This window comes from Sinocyclocheilus rhinocerous, unplaced genomic scaffold (genome assembly GCF_001515625.1).
Source record: "Sinocyclocheilus rhinocerous isolate Xijiao unplaced genomic scaffold, SAMN03320098_v1.1 scaffold671, whole genome shotgun sequence".
NCBI classification, from domain to species: domain Eukaryota; kingdom Metazoa; phylum Chordata; class Actinopteri; order Cypriniformes; family Cyprinidae; genus Sinocyclocheilus; species Sinocyclocheilus rhinocerous.
The window spans coordinates 1025255-1038815 of NW_015625021.1; the positions used below are offsets into that span (position 1 = coordinate 1025255).

The 13561-nt window shown below is 33.9% G+C and overlaps 2 protein-coding genes across 2 annotated transcripts in view; one reads left to right on the top strand and one right to left on the bottom strand.

Moving 5' to 3' along the window:
• The window catches only part of atp6ap1la (ATPase H+ transporting accessory protein 1 like a), a 15096-nt gene extending 4670 nt beyond the window's left edge, over positions 1 to 10426 (bottom strand). The window contains exons 1-6 of the mRNA XM_016562077.1: positions 10305 to 10426; positions 4620 to 4660; positions 3241 to 3287; positions 1858 to 2093; positions 1439 to 1489; positions 570 to 813 (exon numbers count right to left, since the gene is read on the bottom strand). Coding sequence (XP_016417563.1) covers positions 570 to 813; positions 1439 to 1489; positions 1858 to 2093; positions 3241 to 3287; positions 4620 to 4660; positions 10305 to 10405 — 720 coding nt within the window. The 5' untranslated portion in view covers positions 10406 to 10426. The remainder of the gene's footprint in view (positions 1 to 569; positions 814 to 1438; positions 1490 to 1857; positions 2094 to 3240; positions 3288 to 4619; positions 4661 to 10304) is intronic.
• Positions 10427 to 11620: 1194 nt separating this feature from the next.
• Positions 11621 to 13129, top strand: LOC107747790 (40S ribosomal protein S23-like). Its single transcript, XM_016562382.1, has 4 exons — positions 11621 to 11713; positions 12456 to 12615; positions 12701 to 12821; positions 12931 to 13129. Exons 1-4 carry the CDS (start codon positions 11710 to 11712, stop codon positions 13075 to 13077), a joined length of 432 nt encoding a protein of 143 aa, XP_016417868.1. The 5' UTR covers positions 11621 to 11709; the 3' UTR covers positions 13078 to 13129.
• The last annotated feature ends 432 nt before the right edge of the window (positions 13130 to 13561 follow it).

A 13561-nucleotide genomic window follows, 5' to 3' on the forward strand; every position in this document is an offset into this window, starting at 1 on the left:
CTATCTATCTATCTATCGTTCTTTCGTTCTATCTGTCTATCTATCTATCTATCTTTCTATCTATCTATCTATCTATCGTTCTATCTGTCTATCTATCTATCTATCGTTCTATCTTTCTATCTATCTCTATCGTTCTATCTTTCTATCGTTCTATCGTTCTATCTATCTATCTATCGTTCTATCTATCTTTCTATCGTTCTATCTATCGTTTGCTCCTTCTTTCCATCCATCTGTCTGTCTAAATGTCAGTCCGTTTTTCTACTTGACAAAGTATTTTTTCTACTTCTCTATCATGTAGAAATGGTCAGAGATGTTCCAGGCAAAGCAGAAAATAATTCATAGTTTTCTATATTTCAAATTAAAAAGCATTTAATTTCACCCAAACTCCTCGTGTTCTTCCACACACTCTGGACTGTGAGCTTTTTAAAAAGACGCTGCTCTCACGCCAAACCACAAGCTTGTGTAACCACATTACACCCACCAGAGGCTAAAAATACAGCACAAGATGCTACAACTCCAGTATGAGGCGCTTATCAGCGGAGGATGGAGGGAAAGAGTTGCCTGCCAACCTGGAAGTCGGTGAATGTTATGTGCCAGTGTGCGGCGTGGTCGGTGTTGGCGCTGGGCACCAGCAGCGTGTCGTACTTCTGCAGGCTGCTGACGTGCTGGCAGTGATAGGAGTTGGTGGAGGGTGCGTACACATCTGTAGCGTTGAACGTGGCCTCGTGCGTCCAGTTGTAATGGATGTACACGTTATCCAGAGTGAACCAGTTCTGTCCCGCAGACTCATAGAACGTGTTTGACATCTGTAGCCTGTGCAAATAAACACTTTATCTCACTGCAAAGCATTTTAAAAATCAAATGCTTTCTGTTCTTCGATGAGAAACTGATTGTTTACTAGCACACACAAAAACATGTATATTATAAACTCTAAATTCAGATTGGATCAATTACATTTGAAGATACTGTACATGAACTAATATTGACACATCTGTGATGACAAATAAAAAAAATTATTTGAAATTTGATACAAATGGTAACCATTAACATTCTATGAAACAATATAAAGAGGTTTGGATACATTTGAATTTTATTCCATTAAATTCCAAATCTGTTTGTGACTGACTGCGATATTATTACTAATGAAAACCTCTTAATAATGTTAGGATGTTAATATTAAAATATTTTAATATTAAAAATAAAACATCATTAATTATTGAACATTGGTGCCTTTTGTCATATCGCTAAAATGTAAAATCACTGTATTGTAGTGATGTAGTGTATAAATATAAAATAACTACTATTTTATTTTTTATATATATTTATTATTTTTATATTTTAGAAAATGTAGTCATAAAAACGAATTAAAAATGCCATGAATTAAAATAAATAAAATTATAAAAATGAATTTATATGAAATAAATAAACAAGGAATAACCTGATAGAGAGGCCTCTTAGATCTTCCACATCACCGAAACGTAGATTGAGTCTGGTGAGTAACAAAATGTCAAAATATTATTCAACATGTAAATTTATTAGCTGTCAAATTTTCCTTCTCAATTATACATCTTACACCAGGCTGAGGTAGTTTTTAGCTGGGTTTTCATTTATGTATGGAATATGTCTAGATCATATTTAACTCCAAAAACAAAAATGCATTGTGACATTAAGTAGAACAAAATATAATATATTATATTATAATCATATTGAATAATAATAATTATATATATATATATATATATTTTTTTTTATTTATTTATTTTTTTATTTACATTTTTCTGGACCTATTTTTGTGAGACACACTGGTAAAAAAAATGTACATTTGCGTTTGCAGCACCGGTGTGCAGCTGAACTCACATGGCTTTGTCTTTGCTGCAGAAGGAGCCTTTGGTGTCCACCGGTGCGTCTGGGCTGAAGGTTCTCTCTGTGAGATCCACTAAACTCTGATTCCTGTACCTGATGGCCAGTTTGCGGGCTCTGAAGAGGATGCAGGTCTTGCCGTTGTAAGAAACACTCAGAGGAGAATACGGCAACATTCCTGGAGACTGAAGCAGCTTCCTGCGCGGAGGAGCGTGAAGCTGCCATTCATACGGCTGAAACAAGAGCATAATATCACAGTAGCATGAGCAACATACACTATCATTCTCAAGTTTGAGGGCAGTATGATGGTCTAATTATGTATATAATTTAATAAAATGTACAATAACAGCCCAAATTATTGTGACAACACACATCCAGGTTAGACAAGTTTGGGTTTGAAAGATTTTTAAATGTTTTTGAAAGAAGTCTCTTTTGCTCACCAAGGCTGCATTTTTCTGATTAAAAATACAGGGAAAAATGTAAAATTGTGAAATATTATTACAATGTAAAATAATTATTTTCTATGTGAATATATGTTAAAATGTAATTTATTCCTGCGATGAAAAGCTGAATTTTCAGCATCATTACTCCAGTCTTCAGTGTCACATGATCTTCAGAAATCAGTCTAATATGCGACAGTTGTACAGTTGGAAAACAGTTGGAAATCATGATGAATTTTGTTTTTCAGGATTCTTTAAAGTTAAAAACAGCATTTATTTTAAATAGAAATCTTTTTTAACATTAAAAATGTCTTTAATGTCACTTTTGATCAATTTAATGCATTCTTGCTGAATATAAGTATACATTTCCTTCAACAGTAGTTTACGTAAGGCTAGTTGTCATGCTTATGGGGTAAGTTGTCACAATATAACCTGCTATTAAAGAGCATTAGCTTTTAAGTTAAATCTAAACCTATAATAAACCACAAACCAGTTGACTGAACTGCAAATATGTAAACTGTAACATATTTTAAACCATTATGTAAACCAGATGGCCAGCAGACAGAATATTGTAATTGTAATTAAAAACTATTTGCAGGAATAAAAGTCTGACAGCGCCCCCATGTGGGCATTTATAAAAATGCTCTTGTATCTGTATGTGACAACTAGCCCCGTTCTCCCCTATGCTTTGAAATACACTTAATACTCATGAAGAACAGTTTACAGAAATCATATTTGCAAAGGGAATTAGAGACTTTTGGGGCACCGTAACATCCTAAATCAGAGTGAAATTCCTGATTAAAAATGAAGCATGTCTGTAATCTGTTTTTCCAAAGACAATGCAGTCTGTGAAGGATTAAATTGATCTGTTTTGGATGTTTTGGAGGGAAATCTGCACCCCAGCGGTGGCACAAGGTCACATTGGCTCAGCTTGTCTCACCTGCAGCGCTTCAGCCGCAAACACCGAGCCGTCAGCGTCCACCCCATCTGCACAACAACACACACTCACTAAATCTGCTGAAATATTTACATTCATATCATATTTATTCAAACAAATATGCAAAAATAAGCATGTTTCTAACGAACTGTGTGCACTACCATTTGAGAGTTTGGGAACAGTAAGATTTTTCATGTTTTTTAAAGAAGTCTCTTCTGCTCATCAATGCTGCATTTATTTGATCAAAAATACTGAAAAAAAACTGTAATATTGTGAAATATGATTGCAATTTAAAATAACAGTTTTCTATTTTACTCTATTTATGTATAATTCATTTCTGTAATGCAAAGCTGTATTTTCAGCATCATTACTCCAGTCTTCAGTGTCACATGATCCTTCAGAAATCATTCTAATATGCTGATTTATTATCAATGTTGGAAACAGTTGTGCTGCATAATTTTTATTTATTTATTTTTTTGGAACCTGTAATACTTTTTTAAGGATTCTTTGATGAATAAAAAGTTTAAAAGAACAGCATTTATTCAAAATAGAAATCTTTTCTAACAATATAAGCCCTTTCTATGGCTTTTTAAAATTGATTTAAAACATGCTTTCTGAATAAAATTATTAATTTATTTCAAAAAAAAAAAAAAATTTGATTTTTTTCAAGGAAAAAAATTTACTGACTCTCAGATTTTGAATGGTAGTGTATATTGTTACAAAAAAAGCAATTTGGTGCAGATCCTGATATTTATATGGACAAAAAGTGATGAAATTCTGATGCTTGTAATGTAAATATGTGAGCCTTTTATAACAATATAGCAGATGCTTACATAAAATGATATAAATATCAGTTGTCAATCTATATGTCCAAAAATATGTTTTAGTAAAATGAGATTGAAATGATCCAAACATATAATGCAATGCAATCTAAAGATGATTGAGAGCTGAAGAAATAAAGGCTCCTCAGAAGATGTGAAATGTTCTGGAGGCTTGAGAAGATGATTCCTCCACTGAGGAACAGTGAAAGTAAAGCTTCTGGAAACAAACGCTCCTCAAAAGATCCTGATGATCAGATTTGAGACGCACTGATTTTTCTAAAAAATGATTGATGGAGATTCAAGTAAAGCCGAGCTGCTTTAGTCCAGAAAGTGTTCATCAATCAGCACCAGCTGAAGCTTTAGTGAAGTACACTAAAAGAGCTTTTACTGGATAAAAAAAAGTCTAAACCATCAATCAGACAACAGAAGGCATGGAGTAGATTGTGTAGATTGAGTTTGATCATTTAGAGGCCTTAGAAATGTGCATATCAAATATGATACATTTGGATTTGCAAAGAACCACTGAAGAAAGAAACCAAAGTTATTATCAAAAAAACGTACTTTGTTGGACTCTGATGTCTTGGGATGGTGCATCATCTGAGCTGTAAGTACGAGAATTTAATGAGTGCATTATTAAACAGATGAATACCTTCATAAACAACTGAAATCATTTATATAGTTGGATACGATCAACGGTTCTCGACTGCAGATCGGATCTTCACGCGTTATGAATATGAATGAGATACAGAAGGCTTTGATGCTGTGAGTCACTGCTGGAACGTCACCGTCCGTGAAGTGAGACGAACTCGCTTTCAAGTCACTTTGCTTTTGTTCCCGCAGGATATTTCTATTGCTCAGGAGATCTCAGTTACGTTTCCTTTAAGCGTCAGCTTTGCTTCAGACGTTTCTCCTGAAATGCCTCAGGAGAAATAAATATACACACAAACGAGTCAATTAACATGCAGCAAGAGATATAAATTCACTATGGAGAGCAGAATAAGACGAGAAATGCTCGAGCTCATATTGAGGAATAGTTCACCCTAAAATGAAAATTTGCTGAAAATGCGCTCACCCTCAGGCCATCCAAGATGTAGATGAATTTGTTTCTTCATCAGATTTGGAGAAATGTAGCATTGCATCACTTGCTCAGCAATGGATGCTCTGCAGTGAATGGGTGCCGTCAGAATGAGAGTCTAAACAGCTGATAAAAACATCACAATAATCCACAAGTAATCCACACCACTCCAGTCCATCAGTTAACATCTTGAGAAGACAAAAGCTGCGTGTTTGTGTTAATTAAATCATTCATTAAGACATTTTTAACTTCAAACTGTTGCTGTTGGCCAAAGTACGAGTTCATAATATTGCTTTCCCTGATAAAAAAGTCATCTAGTTTGAATCAGGAGAGAAGTATGCTCAAGTCAAGCACCGTTTACAAGCCAAAACAGCTCTAAACAAATATATGTGTGGATTTTGATGTGAGAGACAACAGGAGATTATTGAGATTACAACAGCGTTATTATGGATTATGGACTCATATTTTAGCCGGTAGAGACAGTTTAAAGTTAAACACATCTTAATGATGGATTTGACAGTTTTTCACTTCACAAGATGTTAACTGATGGACTGGAGTGCTGTGGATTACTTGTGGATTATTGTGATGTTTTTATCAGCTGTTTGGACTCTCATTCTGACGGCACCCATTCACTGCAGAGCATCCATTGCTGAGACACTGATGCAATGCTGCATTTCTCCAAATCTGATGAAGAAACAAACTCATCTAGATCTTGGATCACCTGAGAGTGAGGACTTGTTTTTTTTTTTTTTTTAGCAAATTTTCATTTTTGGGTGAAATGTTCCTTTAAGATCTCTTCAGAATAACAGGTGAGGTTCCCTGGGTCTTTTTCTCAGAGACATCTGAGAAGCAGGAAACGTCTCAATTAACACTTTTTTAATCTTATTGCTGTCTAGGAGAAACGATTGAGATCTGATGTGTGATTTTCTGCTGCTTGTTCTTGTGATTTCTTCAACAGTAAAACGGATTACTGAAAGATGAACAGTTTAACCATTTAATCACCGAGTAATGCTGCTGAAATGGGCTTAACCTGGTTCTCAGACCTGATTACGGGTCAGTCTGACCGGCGCTGGCACATAATGTCGGTCAGGGATCAAAGAAAGACGTGAGGATGTCTTCGGTTAGCGAGGATGAAAGAGAAGAGATTCTGACTCGTATATAAATATATAACACAAATAAACTAATGTTTTCTTTAGCGTGAGCCACAGCTCTAGACGAGACCTGTTTGGATCGATTAACCGTGCACATGAATAATCTACGTTGCATGTGAAGTATTAATAGTGCTTTAAGAGTCAAGCATCAGTCACTATACTAGCACTTCAGCGTGTAACTCGTCCTGCAGCATTCGTGCTGCTTTAACACCTTAGCAACTGCAGCAACCACTCACGTTTTCCTCAGATAATGCAGAAATGCAGTTCTTTTTCAATTCATACCAGTGTTGTTATTGTGAACTAATACTAAAAGTATTCAAATCATTTTTATTGACTGAAATAAAGGTGACTTAAAATGACATATAAATCCTTAATGAAAAACTAACATAAAAAACTTGTAAAAAAATATTGAAATGTTGTAACTGAAATAAGTTCATGTACTGAAATTATAAAAACTGAAGTAAAAAATTAGAGCTAAACTAATAGACATGAAAAACTACATAAAATGTATAAATTTTAGCTCATTCAAAATTTTTATAAAAACTATAATATATAAATAAAACTAAAATAACACATTCATAATGATTATATATTTGCTATATACATTTATATACACAATATATTTTACTGTTATATCATTGTTATTTTAGTATAGATGAAATACTCAATAAATACTTGAATAAATTATTTTTAAACACTTTTAATTTTCGGTTTTATTTTAGTAAATTTGTTGTGTTTTTGTCATTATTTTTATTAGTTACTGTTTTTTAATATGTCTATATAGTTTTGATTAATTTTATTTCAGTTTTTGTTATTTTAGTACATTAAAACATTTAATTTAACTAAATTAAAATGAAAAATGTTAAATGTTAATGTTAAAACTAAATGAAATAAAAAAAATTCTATATTACTTTATTTCAAGTAACAATGTTTGTTATGGTTTTAGATTTAATAATTCATTTTTGTTTTGTATATATCATATAATCTTTAAATATAAAAAATTGCTATATTAAACCGCAAATATTGTGTATTTAATTTCTCGCTATGTAAATGCATTTATGGCAACACATTTTAAATAGTTTTTGCTATGGTTAAGTAAATCTAAAACTAAAACCATAAAAAAGCATTTTGGTTACTTGAAATAAAATAAACTTAAACGGAAACTACAATAAAAAACCTATATATATATATATAAACTAAAGCTACTAAAAATGACAAAAACGCACAACAAAACAACTAAAACTTTAACTAAAATTTTAATAAAAATGGAAAATATTAAAATAAAAACTGATTCAAAATATTAATAAAACTAGTATCTCAATGCTACTAAAATAAGGATGTTTTTTTTTTGCAAGCAAACATGTCAAAGTTATCATCAGCATGCCATAAATGTCGTAAACACACTTGCATTTCAGGAATATATTTTCACTACAACTTTTCAATACTAAAAGCATGTGTTTGTTGTTGTTGTGCATGGTCACGCCAATCTAAGATCATTTATCACCTCAGCGCAGCAGATGGAGTGACCTGTGAGTGCGGCTCTGCCCTTGTCCACACAAACAACAGCAGACCTGTGACGTTTCTTCTGATTTTCTCATAAACTGCATCAGTAATTCACGCTCTCGGATGGCTGCGTCAAATGAACAGAAGCCCACGAGGGAGATGTGGGAGGGTTTGTGTTCTGTTATTGTTGCATAACTATATTTAGCAAAACAGAGAGTCTGCATCGAGCGAACTTGACCTGCACGGCACCATCCAAAACAACAACCTGAGCGAATAAAGCACAGCTAGATAGAGAAGGAAAGCCTGAAGGAAACACAAATCCCTCCTTCTGTCTGCTTCTGCAGTGGCTCATCCGTTCAACGCTGCACTTGAACATGACAGTCGGCACATTTATATAATCAATGAAATCTGCTGACCGCTTCAAAACGCATGTAGCATATTTCAGTCGGGACGCTCAGATTAGAGTGTCTTTAAAGTTCTGTCTGCATCTAGATGCTTCACCAAATCAAATCTGTTAATACACAGCTAAAGCCCAGTCTGGCCTACATGTAGTACAACTCCATCTGTGCAAGTGGAGAAACGCTACACGCTTTCAGCTCCTAGAAGCAATGTGCTGCCAATTAGAGCTGTGTTTTTAATACGAGCTGCGGAGAAACTCGACATATGTGGCCATTAAAAATGCCTACTGCTTAGACAACAACAAGAAGAGTTGCATTCACTGCAAAGAAGTTAAAATAAAACAATTATTGGAGGATGTTTTACAAGAAAATACTATCTCAGTTTTTCTTCTTCAAAATGTCATGTTATTTGCTGTTTATTTGCAAATTCATTTAGCAATTTCTATTTCTACACCATTTTTTGTGTAATTTAGCGGAGCGCATTTGTATTTTTTGCTGATTTATTTATGTGTTTATTTCCTTATTCTTTCAGTATTTTTTTGTTCTATGCATAAGCGTGTCAAGAACTTAAATAGATACCCAGGTTTTCTATAAAATAAGATAAAATAAAGAAATGCAAACAATTGCATTTTTTGTTGGTTAATATTTTGTGTTTATTTACTTATTCCTTCTGCATTTTTACAACACATATGTGTGTCAAATTAAATATATATTTAAATAGATATAATAGATAAATAGATTAAATAGATATTTCAAATTAATTTTATGAAAAAAAAATATTTTAAAAAATAGCATTTTTTGCTGGTTTATTTTCTGTGTTTATTTACTTATTCCTTCTGCATTTTTACAACACATGTGTGTCAAATTAAATATATATTTAAATAGATATAATAGATTAAATAGATATTTCAAATTAATTTTATGGAAAAAAATTAATAAAATAGCATTTTTTTTGCTGGTTTATTTTCTGTTTATTTACTTACTCCTTCTGCATTTTTACAACACATATGTGTGTCAAATTAAATATATATTTAAATAGATATAATAGATTAAACAGATATTTCAAATACATTTTATGGAAAAAAAGTAATAAAATAGCATTTTTTGCTGGTTTATTTTCTGTGTTTATTTATTTATTCCTTCTGCATTTTTACAACGTGTCAAATTAAACATATATTGAGGTTTTCTGAAAAAACAAATAAAATAATGAAAAATGCCAATCTGCCATCTTGTTGAAACATTGCAAAAAATTGCATGCTCAAAAAAGTTTTTAAATGATTAATTGTAAATTTAAATAATATATTATAAAAAAATGTCTACATTTCCTTTTTTACACACTCGGCTTCTTTTACTGCATTTATTGTGAGTATAATGTGCATGTTGTGTGTACTTTAGTGTATTCTGTATGGTCTTTTGCATATTGTCTATTATAAATTCTGATGATCTGCAGCTGTCTTCGAAACATCTGCCCCTGTGGATTTATAAAAGGCAAATCAAATCTACCGGCCTCTCTATAAACAAGTCAAAATCAACAAACTCATTCACACAAAAAGTTATTCATTCATTAGTGCATCAAAAGATCAATTATTAATAATAAACACGCATGATATTATATAATAAATAAATGATTCATAATGCGATCCTGCAGTTTGATGGTTTTATGTGACGCTCAGCCCAACAATAAATGGTACATGAATCACAATTACATATTAAAATTAATATTTCATTCATATTATCGTCTCAGCCTGAAGCTCAAACAGATGCTCCACATTCCTTCAGTGATGCTGATCATTCCTGCATCCCGACCTGCTCTCATCTTATCCAACACACATCTCTGCCTCCAGTTTTAGTAGAAAATATGGATTTGCCTGTAAACTGATGCCAATGGATTTTCTCTTGTGTTTCACTGCAAGAGCCCTTCACTTGAGTCTCAATGCAGACATGAAGGGTGGACAAAGGAGGCGAGCACTAGTTATCTCAGCCACACCAGTTCATCATCGATTAATAAATGCATAGATACACAATATATATAGTCTTTGTTTCTCCCGGTTTCACCATTTGAATAAACGTGATGCCTAAAAGACCACGTCTCCAGTTTAATTCAAAATAATCCACTCACCTTCCTTCCACAAAGGCAGACAGCTGCTCATAAGACGAGGATATCTGCAGGAAAACAAAAGAAAATAACGCAAGAGACATTGGGCGCCACGTTGATGCCATGTATCCATCCAGATGAGTCTGTCAGAGATGATGCTGAACGCTGCTGCTTCATAATCTGCCTTGATAACGGGCGCAGCCTCAGCGATGATTGACAGGCGCGGCGGCCAATCAGCGTCCAGCGGGCGGGATAATCCGGCGACGTGGCCACGCCCATTCACAGCCTGCGTGCTGTTGACACAGTAATACACAAACCAGCACTGACCCATTCAACTAAACTAATTAGGCGGGTAATTAACCAACATAAAATAATGGTATTGATTGAGAACTGTGGCAGAAGGTCGAAACTGAAACACATGAATTGGCACAACAGAAATGCATAATAAAATTCTGTATAGGCCTGTACTATTTCAGTATTGAACCCAAAGGGAAATGTATGTATTTATTTATGTATTTATTTATAATTCATAGATACACATTACCAATTATAATATATTTCATTATTAAATCCAAAGGGAATATATTTATTTATTTCGCATTCACAGATAGATAGTTGTTCCAAATAATAATACATTTCAGTATTAAACCCAAAGAGATAATGTATTTATTTACTTATGTATGTATTTATTTATTTATTTATGTATGTAGCCTATTTATTTATTTATTTAGTTGTTTGTTTATTTATTTACAATTCATAGATAGATACATATTACCCATTAAAATATATTTCAGCATTAAATCCAAAGGGTATGTGTGTATGTATTTATTTCACATTCATAGACAGATAGTTGTTACAAATAATAATATATTTCAGTATTAAACCAAAAGTGAAAAGTTATTAATTAATTAATTTTAAATGTATGTATTTCTAATTTTAATTATACACAAAGTCAATTTCCACTTATAAAGTAAACAGGAATAAATGTAGCACTAGTAAACAATATTAAAAGAAAAGTAATACCATAGTTTTTTAACACTTACGTTAAGGTTATTAAGGTCATTGCATTCTTTAAAATACTATGGAGTACCATATTGCTGCACGAATATTGTAATCATAAATGAATATGGGTTTTTTTTCAATCGCAATCAAGTAGAGATTTTAATACAATATTTTGACTTGGATGACGGTGAAATAAATCAGATTAAATATATTAAAGTGGTATTTCTGCCATCCAAATAGAGATATGAAATGGGGGAAAAAAGGCTGAAATCCAAATCCTTTCTTAATCTCTGATATTCAATCAAATGAGCATTACTGATTTATGGACAGGCGCTCGTTTTGGCTACCCGCGGGGTCCTTAGAGCAGTCATTTTGCGCCGAGCGTCACGTGATCGTTCTTTCCTCTCCGGACTCAGAACACGCGATCATGGGTACGTGCGAGGCGACAATAAAACTGCACAAAACGCTGTAATACTCGGTTTAACTACACATTTATCTTGATGTACGTTTGGTTAAAAGTTTAATGTATCAGTTTCGACAAAGTGGAGGTCGCTATAAAGAGGGTTTTGTCGCTATTTTATGTTTAATAGAGGCATCGCGGAGCAGCCATGAGCTGCACATACAGTCAGAAACATTAAACAGTGACATGATCTTTTAACAATATTAAACAGCATATTGATCTGTTAATCAGATTCGCGTGTTGTATATGATAATGTAGCTGCTTCAAAATTGTGGCAGCATGTTGGATTTAATTTTGTTTAGGTTTGATGACTACGTCTAATGCTGTTTTGAATCTAGTGAACCCTCTACTAGAAATATGTTTTTTTATTTTTTTATTTTAAACTGTTAAATCAGAACCAGCAAGGCCTGTAATTTGATGATGGCTGTCAGGAGGAGTATCAAGATGCTCAAGTGATCAACTACATCTTCTGTAGTTTTAATATGGACCTTTTCGTTTTGTGGAGTTTCCACTTCATAGTCAATTCTATTCCATTTTATACTAAATTTAATTTCTCTAGTTACTCTCTCAGCTCTGAAGTATTTCCTTATAATGGCAAATTGTGTTTCAAATGTAAACCGGTCCAAATGTGTGGGATGCTGGGTATTTGAACAATTTTTTTGGGGAAAAAAAAAAAATCTCATGCCTTTCTCGCTCTCTTTTTCCTCCTGCAGGCAAGTGTCGTGGACTGCGTACTGCTAGAAAACTGCGGAACCACCGCCGTGTACAGAAATGGCATGATAAACAGTACAAGAAGGCCCATTTGGGCACCGCTCTGAAGGCCAACCCCTTCGGTGGAGCTTCTCACGCCAAAGGCATTGTGCTTGAGAAAGTGTAAGAGGCCGTGTTTGTCAAGATAGTGATGAATAGATAAGTTAACTAAGGAATGAATGACTGACTTTGTTTGTCATATTGACAGTGGTGTTGAAGCCAAGCAGCCCAACTCTGCCATCAGGAAGTGCGTCAGGGTCCAACTGATCAAGAACGGCAAGAAGATCACAGCTTTCGTCCCCAACGACGGCTGCTTGAACTTCATTGAGGTAAACTGGATTTACGCAAGTTAAACTATACACTTGATTTGCTGTATTTGAGTTTAAGAGGATATCTGTCTACAGAGTTGTCAGTGTGTGGTTTCTCTCTGGGTTACAGGAAAACGATGAGGTTCTGGTGGCGGGATTCGGTCGAAAGGGACACGCCGTGGGTGATATTCCCGGTGTTCGTTTCAAGGTAGTGAAGGTGGCCAACGTTTCTCTTCTGGCTCTGTACAAAGGCAAGAAGGAGAGACCCAGATCATAAACTGGTTCTTTGTTGAAATCACAATAAAAGGACTTTTTTTCAGTTCCATAAACTGTCCCTTGTGTTTCTTGACAATGTTTTAAACTTTAGATGTTTCTGGTCCACTGTATGCGCACAAATCTGTAACCCGTTTTAAAGTTCTTGTCTTTACTCTGCTGTTAGAAACAGTGCTGTTTTCATACTGGATAAGGCTTGAGTAGTGTCTTTGTGTTCATGACAGTAAGCGTTTATGAACTTTATTTAAAGGGGTCATATGATGCTTTTTTAAAGATCATTATATGGTTTATTGCTGTTTCTGAAGAGCGTTAGTAGTTTGTTGTTGGAGAAATGGTGTTAAAGGGTTAGTTTTACTCACCCCCGAGGCATCCTAGGTGTATATGACTTTCTTCTTTCAGACAAATCCAGTCGGAGTTATATTAAAAATTGTCTTCGATCTTTCAAGCTGTTTAATGCCACTCAGCGGGTGTTGCATTGCTTCAGTCCA